A 16,156-nucleotide genomic window follows, 5' to 3' on the forward strand; every position below is an offset into this window, starting at 1 on the left:
CGTAGAATTTGCTGCTTCCTCTTTGTCTTACATTATAGTAAACTTAGTTCGGACTGTTGGTGGGACAAAACTAGGGCTGCAACTAACAGTTATATTCATTATCGATTAAGCTGATTTATATTTTCTCGATTAATCAGTTCATCGTGTGGTCTATAAAATGTCACCAAATGGAGAAAAATGTCACTGTTTCCCAAAGATACAACCTTAAATTTCTTGTTTTGTCCCAATCAACAGTCCATAACCCAAAGATATTCAGTTTACAGAAGACTAAATAAACCAGAAAATATTCAACGTTCAAGAAGCTGGAACCAGAGAATCTTTGTATTTTTCTCTTAAAAAATGACTTAAAACTATGATTTGATTATTCAGATAGTTGGGAATTCAGTTTCTGTCAATCTACTAATCATATAATCGACTAATCATTGGAGCTCCAGACAAAACAACACATTTTTAACCCGTTGTGTCCCATTGTAATGGTGTAGAGGCAGAAATCACAGAGACAAATATATACATATTCTGTTTTTTGGAATTTGGATGAACCAACCCTTTGGTGAGGCAAAATTAAAACAAAAAAAAAAGATGTGGATCTGACTAGAATATACTATATGGCTCATGATGAAGAGGATGATGGTCTAAAGCTGACCAGGAAGGATGTGTGAGTGTATTCAAGCTTCTGTCACTTTGATTTCTCACATGAGTATGACTGTAATTGCTGTGTTTCAGTCATCATAGGTTAATTATCAGCCTTGACCTACAGTGTTACGTACACTGATGTTGACACTCACACAGTTTAGACATGTGGATGACAGGATTGTTTTTGTATAATCCCAAAAGTTAAGAGATATTACAGCGCCATAATGTGAAGCTGCCCCATTTTCTTTTACTCTGTATCTACTGATCATCACTGTCTGTCTCTCACCCCTCCTCTCCTCTCCCTTTCCCTCCCCTCCCCTCTCTCATTTGGTGACCCACTAATGTTCTGTTCATTTTCTCTTATGAATAGATAATGGGCAAAAATCAAATCTCTTCATTTGCATGTAATACAATTAAGACCTTTTCAAACAATGACAAATGGAGGGAGCAGCGAGATGTCAGTCAGCCTCATCAGTGAGAAGGCAAAGACAGCATCGGCGAACCTCTCCATTTTAACGAAAATTAATAAAACCTTCAAATGGAATTTTCTCACCACCATCTGGAATAACAATCGCCGAGACACTCTTAGACTCTGGCTGTCAAATAAAATTAAAGTTCTCATGAATTTGAACTCATAACGAGGATGTGAAGCCACCAACATACCTCTATACCCCCCAAAACCCAGAGGATTAGATTTTTTTTCCATCAGTAATAATGGGATGTATGGCCCCAAACTGACTTCATAGATCAATTTCTCTCTTTCTCTTGAGTTGATTTAAGGACAGACATTGGAAACATAAACTTTGGAAAAAAGGTCCAGCCCAGGTGCTGAAAGTATTGGTGACTTCTGGCTTTATGCAGGTACAATAATATCAGCTCCAGGTTCAGATTATTGCAATTGCAGTTCATTTCTACTTAACCTCTTCCATTCCACTGCTATTTTAGAGCAAAAATGACTAAAATGACATACCCAAAATGTAGCTCCTGAACCATGGTGACTATATGCATACATAAGGTCTTCCCAGAAAGGGAAACTCTCAAAGTTTCTTGTGAAAGTCTTAGAAACACTCTAGGCGATACAGAAACAGAGCAGAAGGTCTTTGAAGCCTGTAAAAATTTTAAAAGTTAGTCTGCGTTATAACTACCTGTCACTAAGGGCAAAGTTCAAGGGTAGCATGGGGCTGTAAATTAAATACCAGAAAAAATATCAAAGATGTTCCTTTTTGTCTCAGCCGGCCGGAGGGGGGGTTGTCGGTGTCTGTGGTTGATTGACATTATCTGGCAGCCTACCAATGTTATACCATACAGAACGGAGACAAGGTAAACATAAATGCTGTTGCTACAAGTCATGGACAGTGTCGCTAACAGGAATTTTGAAGAGCAACAACCAAACCAGCATCTAACAGGTCGGAAGTGACATTTGCAAGTATGTTTACATGCTATTTAATGTGCAACAGCTGAGTAGCTAATTAGCTATCTTGCCTGCTAACTGATATTAGCAGGACTTTTTCCTGGTGAACGTTTGTTTGGTGGCTCCTTCAACAAGCTAAGGTGCAGGACAAGATGTGTGTTCATGTTGGTAAGTTGAATAAGAAGGAGACTTTAGCAGGAAAGCTAATGTGGGTCTGTGGTGCTTGTGTAGCAGGATGCTATCAGGCTCAGTGTGACCGTCTACTCTGCCTATGATTGAACAACACGTTATCGCTTTGTGCAAGACTTGAATGGGCTCATTGACTTCATGTAGTGTTGTCATTTTTGTACAGATTATACAAATGAGATATACTGTGTTAATTAGTGAGCTCTAGAGGTGCTGGTATGCAGACTTTGTTACCTTTGGACAGAGCCAGGCTAGCTTTTCCCCCCTATTTCCAGTTATCATGCTAAGCTAAGCTAAGCTAAGCTAACGCTCAGAAAGAAACTGAATATTTCCCAAAATATCAAATTCCTTTAATTGTCATTTTGGTAAGATAATCACAAATATGTGGACTATTGATATGGAATTGTTTTAATTTCTAATGCATATTCATGAATATGAATTCACATCATTTCATTCAGGCTTGTTATCTCCCCCTTGCCAACATAACAATCACATACACACACAAACAAACACACATTCATGCACACCTATACATGCATACAAACGCACACACAAATTCTCTGTCTCACACACACACGCACACATACACAAACCCACACACAGGAAAATTAATGAGCTCTCATTCATAATCCAGGATAGAGAGAGCCATATTCACCCTTGGATGGTTTATTGACTGATTTCATTTATTTGTGTGGAATAAATAGGAGGTAAACATTGGCTCGCGCTCACATTTTCTGCGACACACTCACTGCTCAGCATTCTGGGAGAAATGATCCCACCAACAGCAGGGTCACTGATTGGCTACCTCGTCAGTGTGTGACGAATTACCCAATGAGAAATAGGTTACCCATTTCCACAAACTAATTAACCTGGGTGATAGTGAAACAAATTATTACATTTATGTAATATTATTTCACATCTGTCGCTAGACTGCAAAAATCTTTATCCCCACGCTTCCCCGCCCCCTGATCGCTTCTTCTTCTCTGTGATTATAATCACATACAGACATCATTAAAGCCTACGCATACTGTATGCATCCGTAGCATAGTACACGAAGATTGTATTTTCATAAAGGAGTTCACTCTATTTCAGCATTTTAAAAATAAAACTGAAATTTCTTGTAATTGTAAAAGTGTATTTATATAGGTTAACAAGCACGTAGTGCAATGGTTTCCAACATGGGGATCAGGACTCCTTCAAGGATCACAAGATATATCTGAGGAGTCACGAGACAATCGACAAGATAGGAAACAAGAAAAACAAAAAATATTTCTGAAACACTTTCAGGTTTTTTACAGTTATTTGTTGTTTTATTGTAAAATAAAGTTTTATCTGTGAAGAAGCTTTGCCAGAGTGTCAAGGGAGGTGATAAAAGACAGACTCAGAGACTTATTGAATTGATTTATTCTGACCAATTTAACCAAATACAGGTTTCTCCCAAAAAATGAAAACAAACAAATTAAACTTATCTTAACTCAAGAAAACTCGAACTTAGGCATGATCATGTGCAAACAGCTACATGAACATCCTCTCTCCTTTCGCTCTTTCTCAAACCAACAACTTAAATAGGCCCTCCAGTCTATCTAGGCAGAACCATATTTCTTTAAGGGGTGTCCTTTCCTTTATACCAACAACTGGTATAATACAACTATAATATAACAACAACTGGTATCAGTTAAGATTGTTTACACACACATCAATCACAGCATAGTCCTCACCATAAGCCAAAACAAGTAGAAATAACATAAATACAAAACTAAACATTTAACTAAATAAAACAAATCCCCCTATACTTGGTCTAACCCATGACATCACTGGTGATGTCAGCGAGAGCTTAAAAACAGGAAGTGGTTTGTTGCCTCCCACTTTTGTTTCCTGAAAGCATGATGGGTATCTGGTAAGTTACAACCCAAGCTAATCAATAATTCAAGAAACTCAAGACATAAATCAATAAACAGTAAATGGACTTAAATACTTGTCAGTCTTGATTAAACCATAAATGCAGATGTAAATCTAACAAAAATACTAAACACAAAGAAAACCTGGGATAGTATTTGACAGCAAGGCTACAAATCTAGATGTTAAACTGGCTAAACAAACACAAGTATGGAAAGAAATGCAAAAGGGAAATGGGAACAAATGGTGTAGTTTGTGGGTTAAAAGCAAAAGATAATAGAATAGAATGAATCTAAGGACCCTAAGACTAAAAAGTCAATGCATGTAGCATAAACACATCAGTCACACATGAAGCCTTTTTATGTGTAGGTATTTAATTACTTTAAAATGCACATGCTCAGTACAATACATGATCAGCAATAGCGAATATGACCACTGTACTTAACCACTCAAAGAGACATGGTTAAATTAAAGGTCTAAAGAATGGGAAACATTTACCATCTGGAACATCATTTATAGGACAATACCAGCTGCCTAATTCAGTTCCAATAGTCAACAGTAGCTGAAGCAGGTTATTATATATGAATTAGCAAAAAACTAGTATGTCTTAAAGGGGACATATCATGCTTTTTGTGATTTTCTGTTATTTTTACAGTTATGATGTCGGATGTTAAACATGGTCAAAGTTCCAAAACTTAAGGTGAACATATGTAAAAATGTTGCCTGCAAGTCAAAAGCCGGGGCTTTAACCTGCTCTGAACGCTTCGTGTGCAAAGTTACCACTAGTTGCTTCACACACATGCCCACAAACGGCCATCCATCGGTAGCCTTTCTTGCTAAGGTTGTTCCATGGGTTGTTCATGTTGCCCACTTTCATATTTCAAATCGGATTCAGGTTCGAACATGTACGGATGTATATGAGAAGTTTCCATTTTGAGTAAAGAACAAGAAAAAGAAGTGAAATCCCAATACTCTTTGTTGACATAATCTCCAGAGCTGGTGAAAGTCTGCCAAGTGTTGGCCAATCAGGCCAGAGTGGACTCAGCAAGAGGGTGGCCTTAAAGAGACAGGCACTAAAACGGCCTGTTTCAGACAGAGGCTGAACTGAGGGGCTGCATAAAGGGCCAGTATAAGATAAATAACGAGTTTTTTAAACTGTAAATCATGCAAAGATATTCCACTAGAGCCCCAGAATATAAATATAGACCTAGAAATGTGCGTTTTATGTCCCCTTTAAAGCAGTTGGAGGTTTCATCCTTAAACAGATGGTGACTATTAGGCATATGAACAATCACACAAACCTGAGACGCCTTTTTACATCCTCACGCAGGTTTTGAGGGTTTAATCTCATGCCATACGGTGTCACAGAAGTATGTAACTTGTGGACCAATTGATGCGTGAGATTCTTCTACATTGTGATGATGATAATAATATAATAATAATAATAGTGTTCTCCATGGAGGAACAAGAGGAGCTCATGGTTGTTGCACATCTTCAACTGTCTAAAGGCAGGTGGCATAAAACTGGTTAACCAGGCTTTGTACGTTTGTAATATCATTTCAACATGCAGTTTAATTTGGGTCTGACAGCTGATTAATTAGATCCACTTAATTTGTTCTTTATATACTGCAGGTGTGTATAAATTAATTAATTTATACTTTTTTTTCTTGGATTTTCATAATTATTAGATAGTATTCAAAGATTTCCTCGCTACAGTCAGGTTAGTTCACCTGGGCTTTACAGGTTATAAATACTGGCCCGTTCTTTCTGTCCCCTCCTACAGCTGACATCCACCCTGAATCACCTTTTGCACGTCCACCGCACATAACCCACACATCCAAGCATTGCTTTCATTGCTGGTGATGCTGATCTACACGCTCTACACTATTGTTTGTTTTGTGTCAGCAAGAGAAAATGATGAGAAGATTGTCAACTTCTGTGCATTTATAGCTCTGCCTCGATGATTGAAGCCTCCTTCAGTCATTATGTGAACAAATCCTGTTGGCCGTTGTTTTATTATTAACATATGAGCTGTGGAAATCTGATTAAGATTTTTTTCCAAACACGGGATTTATTATTTCATTATTTCAGTGTCAAAAAAATGCCTTTAAAAAATCAGCTGATTGATTCGACAGTAGTCATGATTTTGGTTGAAATATCACACAAGGTTCACAGCAACTGGTTTTTCCTTTTGTTTCAGCTTTTATATGGTATTATTATTATTTTGTCATTTTAGCATAAAGATAATGAACTATTATCTATTTTCAGGTGTCAACACATGATTGATCTCATCACTGTTTTTAAAGACCCTGGACCCAGAAGCAGAAGAAGAAATACTGAGACTCTTTACTTAAGTAAGTAAGTAAAAGTAAAATTACAAAAGTATTATTAGCAGTATTTTGTTTGTGTCTACCTGCTGAGGGACTGCAGATGGAAATTAGCTAGAAGCTAAATCTGGTGCAACTCATCTCACTGTGTTAGAGTTTCTTTTGTACATCATCACTGGCAAATAAATGTAATAAACCAACTAAACTAAACATGTAAAATGTTAACAGTAAAAGTACTCATAATCCAAAATGACCACTTTCAGCGTGTTATATATAAATTACTGGGATATATTTTATATATATATTATTGATGCATTAACATATAAGCAGCATTTTAATGTAGCTGGTTGAGGTGGGTTTTATTTCTGACAACTTTGTATAATATCGGCTGGTTTAATCTTTAATAATGCATCTTTTATGCATATTTTATCACATAAATATCCAATAAATGTAGACGAGTAAAAAGTAAAATATTTAGTAGTGAGTTAAAGCACTGCAAGTATAAAGTAGCATTAAATGGAGATATTAAACACTGTTTTTGCACAACTTATCCATGCACTCTATGTCTTGAAACTTGAACACTTGAACACTGTTTATCTTAGAGTTTCACCACTGCTGCATTTTAGAGAGTTGCCAAACAAAATTCCATTGCAGCATCTACAATGACAATAAAAATATCTTATGTCTTCAAGTAAAGTACAATACCAAAACATTAAGTCCAGCACTTGATCCATCGACTACCCAGAGGTCTGCATTTCTTAGATATCTACATGTTTTAGACTGAAGTTATGTTGTTAAAGAACATTTACATTTGACTGCTTTATCTTCGCTTTACTTGTTTGATCTGTGTTGCTGTTTAAAGCCTTTAAATGGCTTTTCACCATTTCGCTGTTGACTTATAGTTGAGATCACACATCTGACACATGATACAGAAAAGTAGGAGGCGAAACCTGCAATTTAAATCCACCACAGATAAAAATTTGAAGGTTACCTGATATAATATGTTTGGATTAGAGGTTTAAATCGAGTGACACTGTGGAGTCGGGACATTAAGGTCGTGTTGGAGTCGATTAAAGCTGCTTATAATATATATTTTTTAAATCTTACATCTTGACGCTGTCCAGTGAAAACCATCAGAAGGATCAAGTTTTTTTGTTTGTTTTTTTAACATGAGCCCTTCATCTGCTTCAAGAAAGGAGGTTTGATTCATGATGTGACATAATTGAAAATGATTTTTATTTGATCATTTACATTTAATTGATATAAACATGTCCATGAAACAAAAACGGTTCAAACATTTAAGAAAAGTCATATTTGATCATAAGCACAGACATAATTTGGAAACATAAGTTATCACAAACTGACCAAATGGGAACAAGAGTGCTTCCGCTACACAAAACATCCTATATAACAGATTATAGTTAAGTCAGTTTCCATGTCTTAATTTATACTGTTTCCCTTATTTATTTATTTAATTTTTTTTTTTTTTTTGCCTTGGACAGCACATGCAGTCAAGTCATTTTCCATGTTGTCCTGATTCCTTTCAAACCAGTTTCCTTCTCTGTCCTCATGGTGAAACTTTCATATTCTCATTCTTTTAAAACCTCCAGGTGCCTTGTTTTCTGCATGTCCACTGTGCATCCCTTTGGCCCCTTCAGAGCTGCCTGCTGTGCAGCCAGTGGAAAAAAAGGGAATCTGTAACCTAGTTTTTGTATCTCAAAGTATCCACAGAATTTGTCCTCAAAAATAAAACCGTCAGTCACCAGGCAAATGTCACTGAAAGCCCTGCAAGGCGAGGGCTGCGTGTGTCAAGGAAATAAATACTGAACAAATGAATAAGTTAATTTAAATAGACAAATAAATAACTGCCACATGGCTACATGCGAAATAATAAATTATAGCTTAAAACAGAACCAGCCCTATGCTTGATAACGGCCTGCAGGCCTGATAAATAGCTTCAGTTTTCCCTCTTGTTTGTGATTGGTCGTTAACGGGAGAAAAAGACGCCAGGTGTGTTCTGCGATTTGTGATGTGAACAAGAATTCCTGGTTGTATTTTTCCCGGTGCATTGGATGAATAGGAACTAAATGCAGAAGATCTCTGTATGAGAGAAAGAAAAGCTCTTGGCGGTGGAACCTCGTCACTAGGTGAAACTCATGGATACTGTGTGCTCCAGCGCTTTGCGGCGCAGAGACGCGATGCTTGTCCCTCTCCAGACGTCACTGTCCGGGGAACTACACAGCTGAGGCGAGCCGGTCACGTTGGTCGGGCCGGACAGGGATGCGGGTACCATCCCGGGGAAAGTGGGTTGGTAGAGGTGCGACTGAAGCCCGGAGCCGTTCGACGACATGTTGGATAGACCCATGGAGTTGGGCGGCGGCCCGGCGCCGAGGCTGCACTGAGACAGTGACTGCGCCATGGCCTGCTGGCGGCCCAGAGCCGGCGGTAGCTGCAGCTGGGACACGCCGGGCATCCCTGCCGTGGCCCAGCGGGTGTCGTTAGCGTGGAAGGAGCAGAGGCTGTCGCCCATGGCCGCTGCTGCCGCCGCGGCTGACGGGAACTGAGGCAGGCCGTGGTGCGTCGGCAGGAGCGTCCCCGGAGCCCGGAACACATTGGTGGTCTTCTTGCGCTTCTTCCATTTGGCGCGTCGGTTCTGAAACCAGACCTGCAGACAGACACATGATGAGTTTTAGGAGGAGCAGATGTCATGTCTGCTGGTGCACTGACAGGCCATGTTACTGCACATAAAAAGGTTAGGACATCATCATCATAATGTGAACAATAAATCAGTCGAAGAAAAACACTGATTTATGCTTTTTCTCCAGGATCCTATCAGCTGTCATCTATTGACATTGTTCAGACGCACGTGTAAAGGTTCTCAATAAACAAATAAATTAATTCATTAAGCCTATTATTAAAGGTTATTACGCTTAACACTGAAAAACGTCCAAAAAAACAGAAGTCACATCTCCAAAAATGTCATAATAAGCATTTGTTTTGTTTGCTATTTTTATAATTTAGTGTGAATTTTAAGAATTGGAGAATCTAATTTGACTATTTCCTTTACATACCTCATATTTTTAATATAAGAGATTTGAAATTATGTTTTTAATTGCTGAGGACAGTTTGATTTTGGTGCAGAATACATCTTTTTTTTTTTTAAACAAAATGATTATTTTTCTTTGTAAGAAGCCACTGAAAAACCCACGCGCTCACATAATAAAGACAACGTTACTGCTGTGACACACAGCCTGCTCGCAAAACAAGACTTTATTCCGGGAGTCCTTGAGCCTCTGCAGGTTTGGTTGTAAGCAGCCAGTCTATGATTAATGTGGAGATTTGGTTGAGAAAGTGGGGCGCAGTAATAAGAACGGGACAATCTCACTCTCTTCCTCCCCTCTCCCTCCCAGTGTAGCCAGCCGTGAAATCCGGCCTGAAATGCATTACACTTCAAAGGAAAGAAAATGCAATTTCTCATTCCGTTTTAAAAAAAAAAAAAAAAGACAAGAGTGCAGCCTCAGCGCGTCCGGCATGAAGACGCACAGAGAGCAGTGACAGACAGGCCCATCGCTAAACCGGCTTCTCTCCTTCAGCATCATTTCACTAATTCTTCTTTTATGTAAATATAGAGACTGAATGGACCCATACAGTCATAAAAATGATTATCGGGGTATTATTTCACATGTGAGCGACTTGAGCGCATTTGCTAGTTAATAAGGCGGCGACGCTTTAATTCCTGATGTTTTATGAGTTTGGTATTTGTGCAGACCGGATGTGAGAATAAGCCACTTAAGATAGAGAGTATTATTATTATTATTATTATTATGGCGAGTGAAATACAGTTTAGTGAAGACTAGAGATGATCATCACTGTGTTAACATATCAGCCATATTTATCAGACGGCTGTAATAAAGCTGCAATCATCATTTGGTTCCCTGTAGATTCATTTACAGATGGTGAAATACGCCAGTTTTAAATCACACAGAGGTTAAAGTCTAAGAATAAAACAAATCGCTACAACTAGATCTTTAGTTAAATAAGACAAAAAGACACTTAAGTTGTTTTTATATCATAATTTTTTTTTTCTTGAGTTTAAAATCTAGTAAAAGTGAAATGTCAGCATGATTTGTTTGATGCCGGTAGAGTATTAAGGTTGCACCAGGAAAGTAAGTGAACTTGTGATAACATCTGTCATGTTGAAGCAGGTGTTTAATCCACAGGGTCGCCGGTTCGAATCCAGGTAAGACTGAACTCATCACACCTGTGACCTTTAATCAAATGACTAAATATGGAAGATTATTAAAGCTGCAATAGTCGTGTGGAAGTCTTGATTTTTTTTTTTTTTTTTTTTTTTTTTTGCGGGATAGAGTTTAAAATTCTCGGCGAGCCTGAAGATGTTTATTTAGTATTTTAATAGTTGTGTTTTCCCCTTGAAATAAATTCTTCACAGCTGAATGAAGATGATAAATAAATGTTGTGTGTGTGAGTGTGTGTGTGTGTGTGTGTGTAAATAGTTTAATTAATTTTAATCCATTATTAAATGTTACAAAAAATGTCCTCAATAGCAATTAAAAAAAACATTTTGTTTCTCCAAAAATATTCCATCACCGACGGCTGAAATTCAAACTTTAATTTTACAATTACGAAACAATTAAAAAGCCATTTTATTAAAGCAGCTTCACTTTGTTTTTGTTTATTGAAAGGAAATGAACGAGTGACGCGTCTTCAAATAATGCAGTTTGAATTTACAACTGAAAGGTTCATCATGTAAACAACGAGTCAACGCGATAAGTTGAATTGTTGAGTCACAAAATGAGGAATGAAAAGCTTCCCGTTAGATTTCATTTACACACGCTGCACTTTTTAATTGTTTCATTAGTGTGACGCTGTTGGCTGTGAGCTGCTTTTTATTCGTTGTTGTGTTTTTGGAGTTGAAGGTGATTTAGTGATAATAAACAGCTGATATTTAATTTTTAATGCCTTTTTTTAAAATCATTGACAATAATAAATTGTATGTGACGCTGCTTTTAAATGATATGTGAGCCTTATGAGTGTGAGCCGGCACAGATTGTGTGATTTTTTGATGTGAAAAAGCATCTCAACAGTTTGTGCAGCGTTTAGTTTTTAACTCATCATCCACAGACGCTTGAAAGCACATTTCCAGCCGTCCTACCTGCACTCTGGACTCCGTCAGGCCGATCCTCAGAGCCAGCTCCTCCCGCATGAAGATATCTGGGTAGTGCGTTTTGGCGAAGCTCCTCTCCAGCTCGTTGAGCTGCGCCGGAGTGAAACGGGTCCGGTGCCGCTTCTGTTTCTGGGACTGCTGGCTCGCAGACTGGTTGGAGTTGTTGTTGTTCTGCTGCTGCTGCTGTTGTTGCTGCTGCTGCTTCTCTTGCTCTTTGCTGTTCACCTGCACCGGGTTGGATCCTCCGCCGCTGCTGATATCGTCACCCGGGAGCATCGTGGCCCCTTCCACGCCGTCCGGGCCGGGGCCGAGCTCCCCGGAGTGTCCCGGGTCAGGTCCCCCTCCGCCGAGCCTGCACTTCAAAGCCTCCCTGTGGCCCAGGAGCTCCGCCGCGGCATCCTTCATCCCTGCACAGACAACCACACCTGGTGAGATTTGAACTGTAAATAGTTCCTCTACAGCACAGGAGGGAAAAGAACATGGTTAGACAAATATTGCAGGCAAGCAACACACTTTACAGGCAATAGACACAAATCAAGAGCTGCTGAAGCGTTATTTTTTTTTACTGCAGTAGAAAATGCTGCACATGCAATAAACAACCCAGTTCAAACTTAGCACACAAATGCAGAAATTAAAAAAAAAAAAAAAAGACTGCAGCTCTTTTTAATAGACACAACCACAGCATGCACATTACAATCTGCTCCTTAAATACTCTTAATTCAATTCGATCAGACTGATATCTTAGAAAATTGTTAAATCAAATTACGCAGTAATATAATAATAATTACTTTTCCAATGAATTAAGCGAGTTTAGCTTCACTCCAGTCGCATTAAGATGATATAAGAAGCAAATTGACAATTTTCTGAGCTTGATTTAAGATTAGAAGTGCCTCCAGCTTACAGTAGAGTTGAAGACCGGAGTTTGGTGATGATAACTCACCGAGGCGAGCATCCAGGAGGTCGGCATGAGATAGCATTGCGCACCGCTCCAGGGCGAAAATGCTATTCCAAAAAAAATCTCTATGACTTTAACCTATTTAAGAAATATATATCGCCTAAATGAAAGCAAATTCGGTTTGTGGTTAAAAGGGAGGTTCGTTGCATTATAATGTAGTTTAGAGAAATGGGGAGGCGCTTAACAACGGAATGAACCCGTGAGCTTCTCCAAACGAGGACCAATCAGAGTTGAAGCCTGAAGGTATATCAGCTTTAGCCCGAGACCCCCGGCAGCCCTCCTCCTCCTCCTCCCTCCTCCACCCTCCACCCTCCTCTTCTCCATCCTTCTCACATCCACAAGTTCATTCCTCCTCATTCCTGTAATTGGCTTTGATTTCTCCTCCAAATTACATCCAATAAAATAACCTGATTTAATATCTGTGTGAAAGCGTCGACCCGTTCAAGAAATGTTGGATCACCACAATATTTGTTTAATTGTGCATGCTGCTCTGCTCTCGTTTGTATAGTCAGCTGCGTGAACGAGAATTGGGAGTTATTCGTATGAAGAAGGACCACATGGCTGCAGGAACATCACACTGTACACCTTGAATATGAACTCTATAAAGCTTCATTTATTATTATTATTATTATTACTATTATTAGGCCTCATTATTTCCTTTTCTTCTTCTTCTTATGACATTTGTAGCCTCCCTGTTGATATTCTCGACCTCTTTACGACACTAAATACCTCTTGGAGACGAAGTGAACCTCCTCTAATATCCATGATTTCCCAGTCAGCCAAACAACAAACTTTATATAATTCCAACCAGGCTCATTTTCAAGGCCATTAAGCTTTTATGTAATTAGTGGCAAATCTATAGGCTTTTATTGCAAATATCAGAGTAAAATCAGTATACATTAGTGGTAATTTACTAGTATTTAGGCCCAACTGTCAAGAAGGGAGGGACTTGGTGTAAATGATGTGTGAGCAAATTAAGTGCATAATTCGGCGGAAAGTGGAGGGAGAGTTTAACATGAATGCTCGCCTTTGATAAAGGGACACAGTTAATAACACCGCAGGCTGCGAATAACCTGACACCTGAACAGATAAATAGTCTTACATGAGCAAACACACGGTCGTGGAGGAGGGCAGGTTCTTTATTTTTTGTTTCATAATGTCTCCAATTTATTTTCAGTCAGACAAGAAAAGCTTAAAAAAACTCCTTTTGTCAGTGAATTAAACTCAATTAGCTCAACAGCTTTTTTTTTTTTTTTTGCAACACACACCAACCAGTCTGCTAAATATTTAAGGACAAAAAAAAAGAGAAGAAAAAAAAATCAGACATGCTTTAGACAGATGTCGGGACGTTTTTGAGAGAGCAGGTTTATTTATTATGTGCGCGGGGGGAAAGTGGCACAAAGGAGGCGTCCGAGCGTGAACCCCGGGGCTCGTTTTTTGGGGTTTCTTTTCTTCATCCATCCAGGCTTTCAATTGCCTCTGCTCATCTTTTTATTTGTCTGCAATCTGGTGGCACGACAGACCGGGATGGATGGATGGAGCGGAGTCGTTGTGCGCGGGAGTCTTGCTTTTCGGGAAAAGCACCGGGATGTGGAGATTTGCGCTGCGTCTTTCTTCAAAAAGGAGGAAAAAGAAGAGAGAAGAAGATGCGCACTTTGGGAGATAATTTCTTGTCCTGTCTGTATATCTTTTTTTTTTTTTTCTTAGAAGCTGGACTTGGAGGTTAAAAACTGGAATTACGCGCCATTAATTCAAAAATAATCCTGTTATAGCTATTTTATTCTCTTAAAATGAGGATGTAGCCAAGGAAACATCAACTGGTTTGTTTATTTCACAGAATTATATATTTTTAAAAAGATTTATGAAATTATATAGCCTCCGCTATTCGAAATTATTACTATGTAAAAAAAAAAACTTTATAGCGTTTTCCTTATTTTATGCAGCTTTTTTTCCTGGCGCGCTGAAAGCCATGTAAGGATAATTTAATATCATCACATTGCGGGATGATGGATTGCGCGCTTCATTTTACGACTTTTCAATAGCTCACTGCTTTTATAGCTGCGCAAACAAAAGTGAATGACTCCTCTCATAGCAGCAGGTCATATTTAACCCAAACAACGAGAGAGAGAGAGACAGAGAGAGAGAGAGAGAGAGAGAGAGAGAGAGAGAGAGAGAGAGAGAGAGAGAGAGGAGATCATGAGATGTCAGGAAGCAGATTTGTGCTAAAATACTCCAAAACAAACATCAGTTTATTTGACTTTTTTTGTGTGTAAAAGCTGCAAGACTAAAAAAGAAGGGGGGGGGGGGGGGGGGGGGGGGGGGGGGCAGCATATTTTTATTTTTCATGGTAGATTAAGAGCTTTAATCTCCGTTTGATTGCTCCAAACCTGTAATACAATTTATTTAGCTGATTGGCTGCTGAAAATGCAACATTTCTTTGGAAAAGCTGAATGAGACAACGCTTATTTCATTTCAGACTTAAATGACAAAAACTAAATTATCGTTATTATTCTAACTTTTTTTTAAATTATTATTATTATTTTATTATTATTGTGTGATTGTTTTTCTCCACGTGAACCAATTTGCTGCTTGATAAATGACTCTCCCTGGAAGTTGTTACTCCTATTGTGCAGTGTATTTAGGATTAGTTCAACTAATTCAAAGGCATCTTTTCACTTAACAGTGCCAATAGATTGTGTGTGTGTGTGTGTGTGTGTGTGTGTGTGTGTGTGTGTGTGTGTGTGTGTGTGTGTGTGTGTGTGTGTGTGTGTGTGTGTGTGTGATGAAGGTCTTGGTTTTGCTGAGCTGATAGGGCTGTAATTAGGGTAAACAAGGACCAGAGCACGGTTAACGTCTCTCCCCGGCAGATTCCACTAACATGCTCACATCAATCTTATCCATGATATAAATAAAAATAGACAAACAAACAAATTCGCCCCCTGCAAGTTAATGCGGTGCATCTGAGTGGAAAGTAGACATTTTCACGCAGTTGTGGAGATGAGGAGTGACTTTTAATAAAACTGCACGAAAACAACAGAAAAAAAAAATGTTATGTAGATGGTGTGTTTGAGGCCATTTTTGCACAGAAGTGAGGGAGAAGATTCACGCGTGTGTGTGTGATTGTTGCTGATGGTTCACAGGTGATAACCTGGCGGGGCTTGAACCTGTGACCTCCAGGTTACAGTACAGGCTTTCCAAACTCTTCCTCTCCCGTTGCCTTCCTCTCTCCCTGATCCGCCTTTTGCTCTCTGCATTCACTCAATTAGAGATTTCTTAGGAGAAAAATAATCGATCTTCCATCTGCACAAGCCCCAGTTTAACAAATGAGATTCTTGTTTCATGCAGCTGATTTGGTGACAGTCTGGGGGATTAGGAGTAATAAATTACTGTGTTGAAGAAGAGAAGGAGCGGCTGCCGCTGATGCTGCAAACACAGCGGTCTGCTGTGCGTCCAGGCAGCGGTAAAGAAAGTTTGACATGGTCAGACTTCAGAGGCAGAAAAAATTGGGAAACCAAAATTAGGGTTTATTTCTCTTGCAGATGCACTTTTAATATCAATAGACT

General features: G+C 38.9%; 1 protein-coding gene across 2 annotated transcripts; it reads right to left on the bottom strand.

The window, feature by feature from the left end:
* Positions 1–7,206: 7,206 nt before the first annotated feature.
* On the bottom strand, positions 7,207–12,817 carry otpa (orthopedia homeobox a). Of its 2 annotated transcripts, none has more exons than XM_067574105.1 (3): positions 12,579–12,817; positions 11,627–12,045; positions 7,207–9,118 (listed from the first exon to the last, which is right to left on the bottom strand). In XM_067574105.1, the coding sequence occupies exons 1-3, from the start codon at positions 12,613–12,615 to the stop codon at positions 8,597–8,599; spliced, it is 978 nt and encodes a 325-aa protein (XP_067430206.1). In that variant the 5' UTR covers positions 12,616–12,817; the 3' UTR covers positions 7,207–8,596. The 2 variants fall into 2 exon arrangements, with proteins under 2 accessions (XP_067430206.1, XP_067430207.1); XM_067574106.1 differs by having other exon boundaries at positions 12,540–12,817.
* Positions 12,818–16,156: the final 3,339 nt, after the last annotated feature.

Source organism: Thunnus thynnus, chromosome 19 (genome assembly GCF_963924715.1).
Source record: "Thunnus thynnus chromosome 19, fThuThy2.1, whole genome shotgun sequence".
NCBI classification, from domain to species: Eukaryota; Metazoa; Chordata; class Actinopteri; order Scombriformes; family Scombridae; genus Thunnus; species Thunnus thynnus.

What these genes read in the sequence shown, in the direction of transcription:
- otpa (XM_067574106.1), bottom strand. Translation starts at nt 12,615, where the DNA reads ATGCTATCTCATGCCGACCTCCTGGATGCTCGCCTCGGTGAGTTATCA. An exon ending in CTCCGGTCTTCAACTCTACT is followed by an intron (nt 12,046 to 12,539) that starts GTAAGCTGGAGG and finishes TTGTCTGTGCAG; the next exon opens with GGATGAAGGATGCCGCGGCG. An exon ending in TGACGGAGTCCAGAGTGCAG is followed by an intron (nt 9,119 to 11,626) that starts GTAGGACGGCTG and finishes GTCTGTCTGCAG; the next exon opens with GTCTGGTTTCAGAACCGACG.